The 19,041-nt window shown below is 35.6% G+C and overlaps 1 protein-coding gene across 2 annotated transcripts in view; it reads right to left on the minus strand.

The window, feature by feature from the left end:
- Positions 1 to 1,931: 1,931 nt before the first annotated feature.
- Positions 1,932 to 19,041, minus strand: part of ARHGAP11A (Rho GTPase activating protein 11A) — an 18,986-nt gene continuing 1,876 nt past the window's right edge. The window contains exons 2-12 of one of the 2 annotated variants that reach the window (XM_040492216.1): positions 16,408 to 16,478; positions 14,207 to 14,303; positions 13,254 to 13,507; positions 12,448 to 12,611; positions 12,138 to 12,284; positions 11,527 to 11,601; positions 10,303 to 10,467; positions 7,525 to 7,600; positions 6,711 to 6,819; positions 4,833 to 4,971; positions 1,932 to 4,440 (exon numbers count right to left, since the gene is read on the minus strand). In XM_040492216.1, the coding sequence (XP_040348150.1) occupies positions 2,873 to 4,440; positions 4,833 to 4,971; positions 6,711 to 6,819; positions 7,525 to 7,600; positions 10,303 to 10,467; positions 11,527 to 11,601; positions 12,138 to 12,284; positions 12,448 to 12,611; positions 13,254 to 13,507; positions 14,207 to 14,303; positions 16,408 to 16,478 (2,865 nt within the window). In that variant the 3' untranslated portion in view covers positions 1,932 to 2,872. Of the gene's footprint in view, positions 4,441 to 4,832; positions 4,972 to 6,710; positions 6,820 to 7,524; positions 7,655 to 10,302; positions 10,468 to 11,526; positions 11,602 to 12,137; positions 12,285 to 12,447; positions 12,612 to 13,253; positions 13,508 to 14,206; positions 14,304 to 16,407; positions 16,479 to 19,041 lie in introns of both variants that reach the window. The other variant, XM_040492215.1, reaches the window with a different exon arrangement.

A 19,041-nucleotide genomic window follows, 5' to 3' on the forward strand; every position in this document is an offset into this window, starting at 1 on the left:
CTACAGACACAAGACCTTTCAGGTTTTACAGCCAAGCCTCCTTCCTATGATCTTTTCTTTCATGGATGCTTGTTTCCAGCTTTTTGCTTCAGTGCTAAATCAACAGGACAAATATGGTCTATTGGTTTTAGGCTCAAACACAAACGCTGGGGATTACTATTTTTTATTTACACATACTGAGGTTTTCAATCCAGAATTTTACTTTTACATTTTTACTGTTATCTTCATTTTATGCTTGGAAAAATGGAGAAGCCATCACAATTTACTGCTTTTGTGTTGAATGGACGTTTAAGATACACCAAAAGGTTTCATATGAAATTTGTATTTTATTTAAAAAATTTTTTAATGTTTATTTTTTTGAGAGAGACAGAATACCATCGGGGCAGGGGCAGAGAGAGTGAGACACAGAATCTGAAGCAGGCTCCAGGCTCTAAGCTGTCAGCACAGAGCCTGATGCAGTGCCTGAACTCACAAACCACGAGATCATGACCTGAGCCAAAGTCGGACGCTTAACCAACTGAGCCACTCAGTTGCCCTTGAAATTTGAGATTTTAAATTATACACATCCTGGACTTGATGATCAAATGACTATGTTAAATTCTTAGTGATTATAGAATGTTGCCAAGCAGCCTGCTAATTTAAGTCCTATGTAATTGTGTAATTGTATTGTTGCTCATGATAAATAAATTCATATTAGATCTTTATTTACACTTGTATATAACAAAGTGAAAATAATCCTTTAAGTTACTGCCTATGTCCAAACTTTTTAAAAAAATTTTGAGAGTGAGCATGTGAGCCGGGGGAGGGGCAGAGAGAGAGGAAGATAGAGAATCCCAAGCAAGCTCTGTGATGACAGCTCAAGTCTGACTTGGGGCTCAGTTCCACAAACCGTGAAATCGTGACCTGAGCTGATATCAAGAGTTGGACAGTTAACCTATTGAGTCACCCAGGCGCCTATGTCCATAGGGCCTAACCTAACTTTACTAAGTACGTTCACATACCATTTGACCAAATATTCTCATGAGATGAGTAACATCTCCATTTTAGATAAAGTGGAGAGATTAATTCTAAAATTTAACTTTCCTGACTGTACAAGTTTCTTACTTTCATAGTCTTCCTATACTGCTGGCTTTCACCTAACAAAAATGGGAGTAATATGTGGGTAGTTTTTTAAAAAATAAATATCTTTCATTATTAATCTCTCAGAAAAGCCACTAATTCAGGTAATTGTACCATTAATCTCCCATGGCTTCTTACTGAATTAGTCTTCCGATTCAACACTTGACCCATACCCATGGATATAAAATGACATTAATACATCTTTAAAAGTTTATCCAGAGGGAAGGTGAAATTTAAACAATTGCTCTGAATCAGACAATATCTATTTCAAAGTTTATGAATGTTTCCTATCTCGACTTACTATCAGAAATATCATAAACAGCCGAAATGAATATCCAGTTTATATCACAAACCTGTTTTGATGTCAGATAAACATGGTATTCATATCTACAGGCGTTCAGTCTTTATAGAAGTCAAATTCTTACTGGTAGTGAGAAAGGGTTGATTCCTAGGTAATAGACAGGAAATCGCTTTGAAATAAAACAGGTGTACTGCTATCAAGTAGAACGTGGTCAAGCAGACATCTGATGACTCTGGCTGCTCTGAGTAGATTTGCAATGCTGTTCTATTCTGCTCCACCGTCTGAATGTGACATTCTAAAAACTGACCTGTAAAACTATCTTCAGTGCAATATTCCTTCCTGCAATATTCCTTCCTCTAAAACCTAGAGAATATCCACCATTGTTGCTATTATTCTTTCCTTAAAGATTATTAACTTCTAATAACTTAAAATACAAATTTAGATAGATTTGCTCAACAATTTGGGTCAAATTCTAAAAGGTATTTTAAATTTCATTAGAGATTCAGACAAGTCATTTTCCAGAAGGTTACCTTTAATGTCTATGCTAAATAAATAACATTTACACACCAGACAAAACCATCATAGGCTTTTATAAGAATCAAAAGTTAAGAACCCAAGTTAAATGTACAGAGGCACATCACCTATTTTAAATTATAAAATCAAGTATGTGAATGTAAGAAATCACTTTGATTAAAAATTTCCAAGCTTAATTATTCCTCCTTAAATAATTTTAAATCCTATATTGGACAAAACAGCTACAAATATATTTGTGCAAATTAACTATAAAACATAGTATGGCTCAAAAGTCATCGAATATTTCTGCAGCATCATTCTCTAAGAGCACACTTGAGTCCTTATTCTGCTTTAGCCATTATTCTTCGTCCAAGGGAACCGGCTGTACACATCTACAGACCATATAAACCCAATTATTCTGCCCCAAATTGGAATAAAAGATTAAGTTGCTATTGAAGCAAGTTAATTTCTAGGGATTCTGGCATAAACCATAAATATCAACGTAATTCAAGAAATAAGATCTGTAGGGCTTATCTCTTCCCTTTACGGGTTAGAAACTTCTTGTAGAAACCTTCTCTGACTCAGGAGGAATAACAGGAAATAGTCACAACTCGTTCACTCTTCCTATCACACTTAAAAATAAAATTCATACAATTTTCAAGAATTAATTTCTCATAAACCCAGCCAACAACTTCTTTCAAAAGGTAAAATGTAACCTCTGCTTGAAGAGATCACAATACAATTACAAAATTTAAATACTGCCATAATTAAGAAAAACAAGTCATTTATACAAGCGTAAGAATTCAAGTTGCTTGTGCACTGAAATTAAAATCTATCGCTTAACCTTCCTGAGCTAACAAACCAACATGCAGATTATCCTGCAAGTCCTATCACCAACAGCTAATTTTATTTACATTAACAAGTATTAACATCTACCAATTACAAGTCTACAGGTTTACTCGTTGGTAGTAACTGAGCTTTTCCGATGGGATTTTTTGGAGAACCTTTATACCAGACCCTTTCTTTTTCTGATGGTTTCCTAAGGACTCTGCTATTTATCCCAGGAGAAAAGCCCGCATTATTATTTACAACAGATTTTAATATGTCATGATTTGTCAGGTCATCCAAGGGAACCTTAATTTGGCCTCTGGACACCACTTCCTGTTTACAAACTCTGGTAGACCCAAGAGAAGCATTCGTGGAGTCTGGGGGCCTCTTGGTCTTTGAGAAAGATTGAGAAATTAACTCCATGCTTGATTTCAAAACTGTATCAACATTGGACTCTCCACACCCCGTAAACTTCTGTTCTTTAGGACCTGATTTGGTATATGAAATCAAGGAATCTTTTGATGTACTTTCCATACCAGAGGAAAGAGCACTGTCACAGCTCACTGACTTCACCAGAGGAGAAGCAGCATCACCAAGACTCGCCAATTTGTGCCGTACAGGTTGTCTGCTATACTCCAACAAGGAGTTAATCCTTCTGACAGACTGACGAACAGGTGTACGCTGAAACTTAAGAGGTGACTTTGCCTTTGTTCTATTTGGTTCATTTAAAGAAAGCTTGTTAAACCACTGTATGTGGTCTGACACATTACCACGCTCTGTCATTTGTAAGCTTTCAGAAACCGTAGCGCTGCAGGTTTCCACCAGCGACTGCTGCTTAACAATTCTCACAGGCCTGCATTTGGACAAGTTTGTTATGTTACACGTGATGGGCTCTGAGGAAGAAGTGCTAGCTGCATGCTTCGCCAAGTTCTCTTCGATCATATTCTCGCTCTCCCTTAATTCAGGATTTACTTTATCCCCCAGAGACTGCTGTTCCTTTACGTGTTCATCACTAGGCAACTCTTGCTTAACTGAATAGTCTTTAGGTATATTTGAACAAATGCTTTCTTCATGTTCAATCTTCACATGAGTTGAATAACATTTTACAGTTGCTTCTCTATCCAAATTTTGAGTTTGATGGAGTGAGATGTCTTGTTCTGGAAAACTATGTTCTTCTTTACCAGTTTGATGTTCATTTGATTCTATCACAGCCAAATCATTAGTCTCAAACAGATTTTTCTCTGGACTGTATTCTATAGAAGATGTTTCATTTAGTTTTACTTTCCCCACATTAGTTACTGATGACTGGCTGTGATTTATCAATACATGAAGATTACTTCCAGATTCGGAAAATGCTTTCTGAATTTTCACCAGAGTCTCTGTGGTCAAGTGATTTTCATCCCCACTAAGAGAGCTTCCAGTTACACTGTTGTTATGCTTATCCTGTACATTAGAAAGGGTGCGTTCATATGAACTAACAGGTAACTTTTCAACTGAAGTATCAGGCTCTGAAGAAGAGCTTTCCACCTCAAGATTTCCCTTGATTGGAGAAACTTCATTTGTCACCATTTCTTGAAAACCGGAATTAGTAGGTCCTGTCCAAGACATCCGGTAACTTGTTCCATCTAGACGCTCTGGGGTTAATAAGTTCTCCTCAGACTTACTGACCTTTTTTGAACCTAAAATAAAGCAGTTCAGTCTTTTTAATCATTTATATTTGAAACATATTTCAAATATTATTCAAACACATGGCATATAAAGGCATTAAGCATTTAATTTCAATAAGTTAAGGATTTGTGTTAAAAGAATAATTTTTAGTATAAAAACGTCAAACTTTTTGTATTTATAAGCATCCTCCAATTGTTCATACAAACATACAATCCCAATTCAAACATTTTTACTTTTCAAACATGAATTTTCAATTTCTAGAAGAGTAAATTACTTAATATATTTTACCATAAAAATAATTGAAGGTTATATGTCAATTACGTCTCAAGCTGGAACAAATGTTTCAGAAAAACAATGAAAGTAGGTTTTTTTGCATAAAACTAACAATACCATGTAAATGTACCTTTCTTTGTTAATCTTTCATCAATATCTGGGCTAAAAAGGAGACCTGTTTTTACAGATTCAATCCTATTTTTTAAACTTTGTTGATTTGCAAGTCGTCGACCGACATTTTCGTATCTGTCGACACCAGGACACCCATTCTGTGAAGAAAAGAAAATTGAAAATGTTTTAGTTAAGAAATAAACCTAGTTAATTCAGAATATTAAGACCAAGTAAATTTTTTGTATTTATCAAAATCCTCTACAGCTGATTGAAAAATATATAAAAAATTGAAAAACAATTTGTAGCCAACACAAATTTACTTGTATGCATGTTGATGAAAACTGTAAGCTTTTGACTTGGCTCTTAGTTGATATTTTATGATCTAAAATAAAAACAGCCTCACATATTCATGAACTAAAAAATTTCTTTCTTTTGTGAGGACTCTGAGCCAGGGCATGTTCACAACAGTGAGTGAACAAAACAAACAGACCAAAATCTTCACCTCACAGAATTCACATTTTAGATGGGGTGATTTTGATCAGGACAAGAAAAACCGTAAATTATTTTGTATATTACGCAATACACAAGGTGAGAAGTGCTATGGCAAAAAGTAAAGCAGGGTAAGAAGGCTCTGGAGTGATGAAAGGTGGGGCTGTCATTTTAAACAGGAGTGATTGGAAGATGACTGGTGAGTAAAGAAAAATGTGAGAGCGTAAGAGCCATGAGGATAAAAGGGAGAAGAACATTCCACAGAGAAGAAAGGCCAGGACAGTCTCCAAGGCTGAAGTCAGGAGGGCTCAGAGAGGCAGGCTGGATCCAGTCCCGTGGAGAGGCACTTGTAAACATAAGAATTTTACCTTTTTTTCAGAGTGAAATGAGGAGTCATTGGAGGATTCTGAGCAGAGGAGTGACAGGACTTCACTTGGGTTTTAAAAGAATAATTTTGGCTCTAGTATCGCAGCAAGGTTGAAGCAGGCAGACCTACTAGTAGGGCCTTATTGCAGTGATCCAAGCTGGAGAGGACAGAATTTAGAGAATGGTGGAAATGTAGTGCCAGTGAGAATTGGTCGGTCTTGATATACTCTGAAAGCAGAAGATACACAAGATGCCCTACTGGTTTACACAGGATGTGAGGAGTCAAGAATGCCTACGTGGTTTTTGGCTGAAGTGGCCAGATGAGTCGCCATATGTGAGATGGTGAAGACTACAGGTAAGAGTGTGGTTGGTGGAGAGGGGGAGGACTGGAGAAAGAGCAACAGTGAAGAAATGCATCTTGAGAGCTCTATCTGGGACAGGTTACAGGTGAGTTGTCTACTGGATGGACATCCAAGCAGAGAAGTCAAGTAGGCAGGTGCTAAACAGTCAAGTTGTTCAGGAAAGCATTTTGGTCTGGAGATATACATTTGGAAGTCTTAAGCAAATATAGGACATTTAAAGCTAATGAACACTTTGAGTAGAAAGAGAAAAGAGAAGTCCAAGGACAAAGCTTTGGACACTCTAATGTAAAGGAATTAGAAAAGTAACCTATGAAGAAGGAAGAAAATCATTGAGTAAAGTGTCCCTGAAGCAAGGAAGGGAAGTATGCAAAAGAGGAGCAAGTAACTAGCCAGGTGAAGACTAACAAGGACTGATCACTGGTTTGAGCACCACTGAATTCATGGATGACCTTCAGAACAGTTGCATGGAGTATTGGGGATAAAAGCCTCACTGGAATGAATCAGTTTAAGCAGAACAGAAAAGGAGGAAACAATCAGTATTGATTCACATGTAAGAGTCTGGTATAAAAGGGGAGTAGAGAAGGCAACTGTGGCTGGAGAGGCAGGGTAGAGGGTCTTTCACCACCACATCTACACTTTATGCTAATATGAACATCAGTGAAATGGTGAAAGACACTTACTGGGTCTTTGCTACTTTTCCCCAGACTAAATTTCAAACGAAGAGATCTTCGGACCTTTTCTTTACGACTGATCTTAGGAGAGAAGCAGCCTGCTTTTCCCGATTCCACCCTAAAATAGAATGGCATTAAAAAATGTCAACATAAAAACTGGAGGCATTCTCACAAAATGAAATTTTCAAGTCCAGAGCAAATTATATTGCCAGCAATTAAACAGTTAATAATTTTCTAAAATCAGTTAAGCTTTGAGATACCATGTATGGGGGCATCTCGGTGGCTCACTCCGTTGAGTGTCTGACTTTGGGTCAGGTCACAATCTCACGGTCCCTGAGTTCAAGTCCCATACTGGGCTCGCTGCTGTCAGCCCAGAGCCTGCTTCGGACCCTCTGACCCCTTTCTCCCCCCACCCCCACTGGTGCTCGATCAAAAATAAACAAACGTTTAAAAAAAAAAAAGAAATACAGTATAGGAACACATTATATTTGTGTATAAAGAGGCCTCTCCTGTTTATCTCAAGAGTTATTTAGTCACTTATAAACCAGAATCATTAGAACAGACTACCTTTAAATTAGCAGGAAATTAAAAAATTACACACATCAACATACAATAGGATTTTAAGCAAGCAAGTGGACTCAAATTAAGACTCTTTCTCTGGAGTATATACAAAGGGCACTGATTAATAAGACAATAAAGGCAGAGAGAATTTTTAAAAATTATGATTCAAATATGTTTCTCAGCAGAAAGACAAACAAAGCATTTTATTTACTATATACACCAAATGTTTATCCATGAAAACAAAATGTCCTGGATGTATTACCTGCAAATTTTTTTACTTGCAATCCTCTTACTTCGCCTTAGCACACTTGTACTGATCGAATCGTTTCCACTGATGGCTACAGGAGAGAATGAACTCTGAGCTGACCCTTCGGGGCTTGTATCAATGTGAACTATAAAAATAACCACATATAATACACCACACATACTTTCTTTTCCAAGTGTAAAATATTAGTAGCAATTCGGTTTAAAGTCTTAATATCCAACCCTAAGCAACAACAAAATCACATAATTTCTGGTAAGAAACTTCAGAAGCCAAATAAACTCAACTCAAAAAAAAAAAAATAGTATCAATTTCTTACTTTTAATTTTTTGTTGGCAATTAAGGGTCAGATGAAACATGACTTTTATATCAGAGTTTTATTTTAAACTCGTTTAAGAATACAAGGGAGGTGTGAGCACTATTGCAGACTAGAGAAAGAGCAAGCTTTCCAGACAGGCAGACTTGAGTTTGTCCCACCACTTACTAAATAGCTCTGAAAATGGACTTCTACAGTAAATATAAAAACTACTGTTATATATTTATATATGAAATGTCTAGCACAGTACCTATGTTACACAATGTTAATTATTGCTATTACCAAAAATGAGCTACTGAAAACAATTTAGAGTCCGAGTATCTAGTATGTACCTGGCTAGCCAACTGCTGTCCACCTGCCTCTGTTCAATATTTCTGGCAAACAAAAACCAGTTATAAAACATGCCTACGAGTTCCATGCTAACAATAAGTGGTTACAACAGCTCATTCTGATTAAGTTATTTAACACTATACCATGAAACTATAATAAAAAATTAAGGGAAAAAAGTTATGAACCAAGGCTCTATATACATTTGAATTATATTTGAATCAAGTCCAGGATATACTCAATAAACATGAACCCTCTGAACTCCTCACCTGTATTGATGAAAAATTCACACAGGTCCCCAAACAGAGACAGCATGGTTTTTTTTAGTTGCAAAAAACAGAAGGAAAATAATACAACCATCACAGAGACTTTTGGGTGCATTTGGCTGACAAAAATTTTGGAGGCCAATGTAATGTAGCCAGTGTGACATAGGTAGTTTATTCTAGAGCTGTAGTCTAATCTTGAAAATGTATCAGTGGTCACAAGGAAGCACAGCCAGAATATAGGGAATAATGCAAAGTCATCACACATATAAGAAAAAAATTATAAATAGGTAATTCATGGATTATAGATTAATATAGCTGCCTTTATACATTAAAAAAAGCATCATAGCTGTTATTATCCAAAATTAGAAGCCAATCTATTTTCAATTTTACAGACAGAATTTATTGAATTGTGGCTGAGAAAGTGTGGTCAAAGAAAAATGGTGTTAAAATAACAGGTTATTGAACTTACTAATTTTTTTATTAAAAAAAAGTCATTGAAGGGAGGAGCCAAGATGGCAGAAGAGCATGGAAGTTCTTTTTGTGTCTTGCGTCCATGAAAAAAATCACTGATTAAGCAGGCTCGTACTGAATTTCCAGTAACACAAGCAGGTTTAAACTATGTTTGGGGAGCTTGGAGAGAAGGAATCAAAAGGTTCATTTCTTGGGGCAGATGTTATAATGCTTATAAGCAGAGGCAGGCAGAATTACAGCTCACATTGGCCATTTGGGAACAGTTACTCCAAAGTGGAAAAAACCTTAATTAAGAAAACAGTAAGTTAGTTTAAAAGAACTTAAGTCTCTAACTTCTGAATACTCAAAGAAATACAGACAGAGCCTTAGAATTCTTATCATTATATTTAAACCCATAGAGAACCTGTGAAGGACCATAAAAAAACAAGTTGCTATTCTGTTCAACTTTCTAATAAAACAAACAAGGAAAATATGAACTTTCTGGATAACATAAACAAAAAGTTTCTGGGAAGAAGATGTCATCACTTAGCTAACAAAGTCAAAGTAAAATTCTCAACATTAACTGAAATTGAAAACCTGAAAGAATCAGAGATCACTCACATTTTGACGAAATGTGAGACAAATCTGAGATGGAAGACTCTGGGCTTAGTTAGAATTTCATTTCTTTCTGGGCTGATCATAAGGTTAACTTGTAAGACTGACTATGAGCCAACTTGAAGGAGCCAACTCAATCTAAGATCACACTAACAAAGATCTGATACTCAAATTAGCAAAACTCAGTTGTTCTATGGAGGCTCTGGTTGGCCACATTAGAAACTCAGAGGTCATTTGGAAGCAAATGGCAGGTCAGTAAACCATCTGGAAACCATGCCACAAGGAACAGCATAAACAAAGTTTTAAAAGCTTTTATAAAAGCTACTTGAGTATAAAACTAAAAAATCCCCCCCCCCCCCCCACCGCCCTTCAACAGCAACCATAATGGTTCCTCCAATACCCCACCACTCTGCCTTTAGAGAAAATCAAACTGGCAATCTCAACAGAAGATAGCAACACAGCCCTAGCAATAGATCAAGAAGTAACTAAAGTGGAATTCAGGATGTCCCGTCACCTAGTATCTGAGCGCCAGTGCTATACACAGAAGCTCAAACTCTCACTCTGAGTTATTTATCCTAACTTTCAAACAGCATGGTCATAAAACATATACACATACACATAATAATACTGAACCAGTGTCTATTTTAGAAGTTAGAGACTTTATTTATAAAAATTCAGAGATTTGATAAACAGAATAAAGCCAAAGCTCCTAAACGGGGTGGCATTAATACGAAATAGCACTTTGCCCAGAATAGGCATTCATGTTAACATTTACAACCCAATTATACAAATTCTATTTGCTACCTGATGCTGGTGTAGAATTGTTGAAGAGATTAGTTGGCAACAACTCCAAGTTAAAATTGTGCTTGATGGACTTCCTTTTCTTACTTGAGAAACCATGAGAAGACTCTATTGGTAGTTTACGCTTAGCATTTGGTGTAACATTCGTGGGTGATATGGGTAGCTGAGCTGAAAAAACAAAAACAAAAAAACAATCATTTGTTGTTTCTCCCACAGAGTTGATAAAATACAAAAGCTTCTAATAATTTCTTCTTATAAAGCCATTACTTAGAGCTAACCAAGGAATGAGGGAATATGTTTACATTATCAAATATATGTTATAACTAAATTAACACCATCCAATTACTTAAAATGAAAAGAGGAAAGTCACAAAGAGGCAAGATTAACAAACAATAGTAACTTAAACCAAACGGACTGAAAGACATATATAATCCACATTAAAGAATATTAACATATGGAATAAAATCATAATCAAGGTGGGGCGCCTGGGTGGCTCAGTCGGTTGAGCGGCCGACTTTGGCTCAGGTCACGATCTCACGGTCTGTGAGTTCGAGCCCCGCATCGGGCTCTGTGCTGACAGCTCGGAGCCTGGAGCCTGTTTCCAATTCTGTGTCTCCCTCTCTCTGACCCTCCCCTGTTCATGCTCTGTCTCTCTCTGTCTCAAAAATAAATAAACGTTTAAAAAAAAAAGAAAAAAGAAAAAAGAAAAAAAATCATAATCAAGGAGTTCAAACAAACTGATCTACTTATTAGTTCTGCTTTTCATCATAAATGAGTATTAACCACTAAATTTCTTCAGTCTTTTCTTCAATCTGAAAAACAAAACAAGTGATCATACAGTCTATTATTGTGTTATTGGGCCGAATAATTTCAGCCACAAGCAAACCAAGATAAAAAAAACTGGAAGATAAAATAATAAACTTCTGGTTCTAAACAAAAATGAGATTGGAGCTATTTTCACATATTCAATAGCATCCAACTTACATTCAACAGAAAAGCATCATTTAGAAGACTAAAGATATAACTAGATACTAAAAGAAATTCTTAACTACAATTTTGGGTTCATTATATCCAATGTAATTAGTAATGTCACAACTTAGTATTAAAGTACAGTATTTCCACTGGAAATAATACTTGGATTTGATTAAACCAAAATAAGTTAGGTTATGATAACTTTTTAAATAATATACAGAAATTTTCACTTAAACAAAAAATATATAATCCTACCAGTTCTTTCCTGTTGAGGCGTAATAGAGGGTGTTCTGTTAGATTTAAGTTTATTTAATGCTCCACTAACAAAATCTGAAATGCAAAGCACATATATAATCAATTATAATTCAACATTTACCTGTCACCAATAATTCATATTAATATTTGTGGTTTTCCAGCATCTAAGTTTATGTCAGCTTACAATGAACCCCTCACTCAAGTCATGTGAGTCTGTTTACCGACACAGATAGATTACTTCCCTACACAAATCTTTCTTCATAGCATCCTTCTTATCTACAATAGGATACAAATATTCTGACCCTCTACCCAATTCCCCTAGTCTCTATGTGTTTTTCAAGAACGTTCAGTTTGACTTCTTCTTTGGAGTCCTTGACTCCAGGGAACTTTCTCCTTTGAACACCTCTCACATGTTTGTGTAAAGGTTTAGCATTCAATACTAAATTGTATTGTCATTTTTGCTTTGCACATGCATGTGTCATGTCTTCCCAACTATACTGTAAGCCCCCAAAAGATATACACCACAGCTTAATCTTTATTATATTTAAACACATTTTAGATAAAAGCATATTGCTATACCTGCACAAAACAGGACTGCCACTACCCCTTACCTCCTACACTTTGTCTTGGCTTTCTCTTATAGTCACCAGGAGTTTCACATTCACCTTCTTCAAAACCTTCTAATGATGGAGTAGCACAGAGACCATCAATACCCAACATGGCCGGTATCTTTTCCTGGATAAAATTTGGAACATGCCCTAAACAAAAACGTTCAGAGTTAAAATTTTTTCCTCCACTTTCACTCAAAATGTTCACATAGTATACATCAACTTTCTAACAGCTGCCTTCACAGTTCACTTGGAGGAATATGGGATCTCCCTCAAAAAACTCCTGTTACTTAATAAAGCAACTACATCTTACCAATATCTGATGCATGGTCAATAAGGGTCTGTACCACTGCAGCCTGTATTCGGAGCTTTTTTTCTGTGTTAGCAGACATCTTCTCATGTCCTTCACTTGTCTGAAGAAGGTTTGGTGCAAATATTACTGCGAGATTGCTGCTATCCATCTTATTCTCACTAGACCTTAAATGAAACAAGGTTCTTCTTAGATTGACCCAGAGACAAACAGGGAGTTAAAATCATATATCGGGCACACTTTGAAGACTTCTTACTTTATCAGTCAAACACAAGTCAAAATAGTTACCCTTTGTCTACCCATCTATATGACTGGCTTGAAATAAGACATAACCAAAAATAGCTCCTGTGTGCTTAAATATATATCATAAAAACCATGCTAACCATGGAGTCCACACTTTGGGTTTCCATGCAAATTGAACATGTATATTTGGTTTTCAAACCCACACACAGAAACACTGTATTAGAAGGCTACAAGCATGTCCAGAACAAGGAGGCTCACTGACAGCTGAGAGGGGGGACAAATTTGAGAAGAAAAAAATTTTTTTTAAAACACAGTCATCTGAAGCCATTCAGTGGACAAAGAATCCTACTGACACCAATAAGCCATTCATAATGATGATGTTAAGTCAGCGAGAAAATACTAAATCGTTCGGTATATTGGTTCTTATATTATACAGGACATACTTCTTACAGTAAGGAATAATTTTTTAAGAAAAATTTCCATTCCAAATGTAATTTTAACTTATTATCTATAAGGGTAAATCAAGCTGATTAACAGACTGTCATTTCCCAAGACTTATTACTTACCTAAGGGAAACACTCTTGAGAAAGTTAAAGAAGTATCTTAATACATCGGTTGTGTGGTCAGTCATGAGACAGGAGAGCAGTAATGTAGCTTTATTCTTCTCCTCTGTTCCTAACTGTTGAGCTTTGAAAAGTGCTTCATGAAGATCAACTGGAAGAATGGGCTCCGGCAATTCCCTGAAAAACTGCTTAAGAAGTCCTGCAACATCACAAGGTGGTGCAGAAGCCAGGCAACTTTCACCATGATCCAGTTTGTTCTGAAATAAATAAAATAATCTTGAGTATTTGAGGGCTTAAGAGTTTACTGCAAATAAAAATATCCTTTCTTATACTCTAGAGAGTTTTCTTTAATAAATTTCTCTTGGGGCACCTGGGTGGCTCAGTCGGTTAAACGTCTGACTTCACCTAAAGTCATGACTTCATGGTGCGTGGGTTCGAGCCCCACATTGGGCTCTCTGCTGTCACACAGAGCCTGCTTTGGATCCTCTGTCTCCACCCCCCCCAAAAAATAAACATTAGATATGTATATTAAAAAAAATAAATTTCTCTTAACACTTGTTTTACTATACAACATGCCATTTTAGAAGGCTAAAATTAAATTTAAAAAAAACATTTCCTTTCATATAGTTTACAGCAATAAAGGACCATGAATTTGAACATACTCTGAACTTTTAAACCATTATATTAATAGATTGTGGCAATCATTTCACAGTATATACATGTAGCATTAAGTTGTATATGTTAAATATTTGTCAATTATATCTCAATAACACTTAGAGCATTATATAAATGCTGCACAATTCCTTTTAGAAAAAAAGGTTCTTCTGCCATGAAAAAGGCTATTTGCAAATTCAATTTCTATTAGTAATTCATGCAATAGTTCTAAATATTTAAATTCTAAAAACCAAATCAAAAAGTGGCACAAATGAAAAATAATAGTTCAATAATATGCTTACCTTGAGGGCTCTCAGACGAACAACAGATCCTGATTTCCTAAAAAGCCCTTCTGTGTGAATATGCTCTTCTAAAGATGTGCAAGCATCAACAAGAAAACTGAAAGAAAGAACTGTTTTCAGGTGGCCAGATACACATCTAACTAAATCCTATTCTCCTACCAAAGTACATGAGCAGACTAAGCACTGTCTTTAGAAGCTTTGGTGTCAGAAATCCCTTCAATCTTTGCAATAAAAAGGTTACCTCTAGTTGTCTTTTTTGCTTCCTAAGTGGTTTATGGTCCATCTTTTTATCCAGGACAACTTCAATAAGCTGCTTAATTCTACATCCTTCTCAAACCTACTCCATGTCTCTGCTTCTGCTCACAGCACAGGGTGTGTCTTTTTCACTGCCCCCACTTCATATCCCAGTCTCTCTCAACCCTCTCCAATGAACTCTCACCTCCATTACTCCAACAAAACAGCTCTCAACAAGGTCACCAACCCATGGTCAATTGTCTTCATCTGGTTTGTCCTGCCAGCATCTCACACACTTGACCACTCCCTGCTTTTCTGGAAAATATTCTTTTTCATGATAACTTCGGGTTTTCCTGCTGTCCCCCTAAGTGCTCCTTCTCAAACTCCTTTCCTGGCTCCTCTTTTTCTGCCAGACCTCTTCATGCTAGTATAACCCAGGGCCCTAAGGCCTTCTTCTTTTCTTTATCCTCTCTTCATGTGTAACCTTGCAGACAATACATAGCTTTAAATATTTACCATCTACTACACTGGCCCAAAAAAAGGCAACATGTTTTTCTCACTCTAACATTACCTCTCAGAAAAAAAGTCAAATATATCCTAGTCCTTACAATCCTTCTCATACTTAGAAGTGTGTGCTCAATTTCTTTACACTGAACAAATTTGAACCATCGATGTTGGCTTTAATAGTTAACAGGTGATACCAACAAGTAAGAATAGATGTTAGCAGCAAGCAACTGATAGCATTGTACTGGTGCACAATGGCTGAGTGTCCCAGGGGGCGCCTGACAGAATTTAAAGTTTGTTTGTTTAAAGCAGGCATAGAAATTACAAAAAAAGATTTAGTCATCATTACTGGGGATATATTTTGCAATTCTAAAGGTAGAAAATCATAAGCACCTTTCATAGGTCATTTAAAAAGCAAAATAGTAAGTGCTCACCTTACAAAGATTGTGAAGTGTAGACTGTTAATCTACACTTACATGTTGAATGAGGGAAAACTGTTCCAAAGCAGCAAAGTATTCAATAAATGCTTTTGTACAATGCATCAGTTAAAAACCTAGGTTACTGAACAAGAGTAGCCAGAATAAACCCTACTTTGGATAGAGGGGAAATGAATTAGTAAGACCTAAGATAGTTTCCTTACATGTGTCTTTAAACTATTTAAGATGTAAACTTCCCAAGTAATTTCTGATGCTGTTAGTCTAAAATGTTACTTTTAAATAAATAGTAAGTGACATAGAAAAGCTCAAGTGTTACATAATCTGTATTCACAGATACTATTGAATGTTACCTTAAATATTCTTTTATCCACAAAAGAAAAAGAGAGAGAGAGAGAGACAGACAAACCAAGAAACAGGCTCTTAACTAGAGAACAAGCTGATGGTTATTAGAGGGGAGGTAGGTGGGGGATGGGTGAAATAGGGATTAAAGAGTACACTATCATTATGAGCACTGAGTAATGTATAGAATTGTTGAATCACTATATTGTTCACCTGAAACTGATATAATATTGTATGTTAACTATAATGGAATCACAATTTTGAAAACCTAACAAAATTTAAAAACTTGTATAGGAGAAAAAAAATACTCTCATCCAACATTTCTAAGACAAAAAAATATATATATAAATTGTAACTGAATTTGAAATTCAGTGTATTACTGAATATAGTCAGAATTGCAGCACAAGAATTGGTATAGAACTAAACACTCTTCGTAGAACAAAAATAACTTGCTTTTTAAACATTTAATTTATTACTGAACCTTAAATTCAATCCTAGGAATGAACAGAAATTAAAAAGTTAAAATATGTAAAAGTTTAAAAACATTTCGACATTACATTAGTTAATATTGAGAAATTCAATCATTTGCTAGTTCAAAGCAAATGTGTAAGAGTCAATCAACTATTTCTTTTTAAACGCTCAAACACCAGTTTGAAATATTTTTTCTTCATCTCAAACTTAGCTTACCTTGGAATATGTCCATATTCTGGTACGACAGAATGGGGCAATACATTAAAAGGTACTCCAAATATTTTACCCTAAAACGGCAAATTCAGTTATTCTAACACAAATATTAGGCATAATATGAGTTTTCTTAAATATTAAGCAAATTAAAAACCTCAGAAAATCTTTAAAAATTGAAATCATCAATCAAGACAATGAAAACAATTACTATGAGGACATTTGGTAAAAGGTAACTACTATACACTAAACATTGCTAGGTGCTAGGAGTACAAAAATAGTCAAGATAAAGTCATTGTGGGTGAGGGGATGGGTGAGACAGGTGAAGGGGATTAAGAGCACACTTATCATGATAAGCACTGAATAATGTATAGAATTGTTCAATCACTACACTGTATACCTGAAACTAATGTAACACTGCATGTTAACTGTATTGGAATTAAAATTAAAAAAAAAAATACAGAAAGTCATTGCACTGAAGCAATGTAATACATTCCATCAGTTTCCAATCCCATAATGTAAAATCAATCCAGTTAAAGCTTAAAACAAAATTTGGCTGAAACACTAACATTTTCTAAAAATACTACAGGTCTTTCAGTAACCTTATAAACACTGACCTTATACTTTCCTTCTGTCACCTTATAAATAATAAGATGAACAAAAGGTTAAATTGATAGTGGTAATTCTTGTCACTCATTGAGTACTTCCTAAAATTACATCAGAAATAGTTATTTTTAGACCTGATCTTCTTTTCCACACTTTGTGGAAAAGTGCTATTCAAACTATGTTCTGAAGTAACCAAGAAAAGGATTCTTCTGCAAACATTTAATTCACATCTAACTACTTTGAAAAATATTTATGAAAAGTCACATTCAAATGTATTACTCATATTCAAACTTAATACACTGAAGATCCAAGACTAAATCTGTATGTTACATACTTGTGAATAAAGAATCTGCCACTATCTTTGTGGATACATTCAAACTTCTTAAAAACGTGTTACTGATTAAGAAGGTTGCAGTTTTGCCCTGGATTTAAAAACAAATACACGCATGTATATATCTGCCTATACAGAATTGGATAAGTGGGTATACCCAGTCTCATAAACATTCATTTAGCTTAGATGCATCTGCTCTCCAAGAATGCTCTCGACGCACTTATGTGATAAGAGCACCTTATTTAACCTTACGTTGACAAATATCATTCAGCTCTGTCAGCTTTTCAACAGAGTAACAAAATCTTGCCAGTCCTTTTCAAGCATCTGGCTCCATTCAACTGGTGAATACAGAAGGCAGTACAGGATAGTGCTTAAGGGAGCAGGCTCCTAGTGGCAGGACTGCCAGGTTTCAAAGGTTGGCTCTTCTGCTTATTAGCTGAATGATCTTGATCAAATTAATTTTGTATGCTTCGGCACCTTCACACAGGTCCTCAGTCACAGAGTTACAGAGAGAATTAAATGAATTAAAAGATGTAAAACATTTATGGTCGTGTCTGACATTGAGTAAGCATTCACAGAATATGTGTTGCTGTTAGAATTCCCATTTCAAGGTGAGCTATTAAAAAAAAATGTTAGTGTGGGAAACCCCTTATTTGGGTAAATCAGAATTGTCTTGATACTGGACAACCAAACAAAATGCAAAAATCAGATGCTGAAGCTGATTATAAGTCTAGAGATATCTTAACATACACAGAATTCACGGTTTTTTCCTCAAGTCTATTATTCTCAATAATGGACTCACAGTAATTGCTATAAGCTCATAAAATAAAACTAACAAGATGCTTTTTAAACTTTGTGTATTGGAGTATCATTTACAATGTACTTAGTACCCACCCCATCCCCCACCCCACCGTTTTAGAATTAAGATTCGGAAAGGGTCAAGGGGGATCAGTAAGTTTTCTAAGTAAGTCAATAGAATGTACTTAGAAAACTACAAGAAATCTAGTTTTCAAATATTACTTATCCTGTTTCCATTCCTATAACACAACGATCTTCTGTATTTCTTTCCCCAGAACTTACCGCTATATCTGTGGCTGCTGCTTCATGTTTCCTACGGTGGCACTGCCCATGGCCACTCTTGACCTTAATATTTATTAGAATATTTTTATTACAATTTCTAGCCTGACTACCCATTAGGATCTAGACCAATGACTGCCGTTAACAACCATCATTAACTGAATATGTGGCATGTGACAGGCACTGTGCTAGTCCAATCTACAGATCTTACCATTTTTAAATCCCCTAAATGACCCAAGGAGAGATATCATTATTCCCATTTTATAGAGTAGGAAACTGAAGCTTGGGAAAATTCAACAAACAGCCTAAGATCACATATCTAGTAGGGGTAGAGCAGGATTCAAACAAACTTAGGTCTACCTGACTCTAAAAGTAGGTACTGATTTTCTTAAGGGGTGAAAAAACTCTGACACAAAGTCTTTCGTACACTTTCAAAACCAACTACATTTGAGACCTTGGAAAACCAGTTTTACAACCAGAAAAACCACTCCAGTTTTTACATATAAACAAATATGTTGCCACCAGCTGCAAACAACAAAAATTACTGTCTCCAGAATCTATAAGCTATTAAGAGGTATACAAATTATTTTTTTTTAATTTTTTTTTCAACGTTTTTATTTATTTTT

Source organism: Herpailurus yagouaroundi, unplaced genomic scaffold, assembly GCF_014898765.1.
Source record: "Herpailurus yagouaroundi ecotype Mexico unplaced genomic scaffold, PumYag 184, whole genome shotgun sequence".
NCBI lineage: Eukaryota > Metazoa > Chordata > Mammalia > Carnivora > Felidae > Herpailurus > Herpailurus yagouaroundi.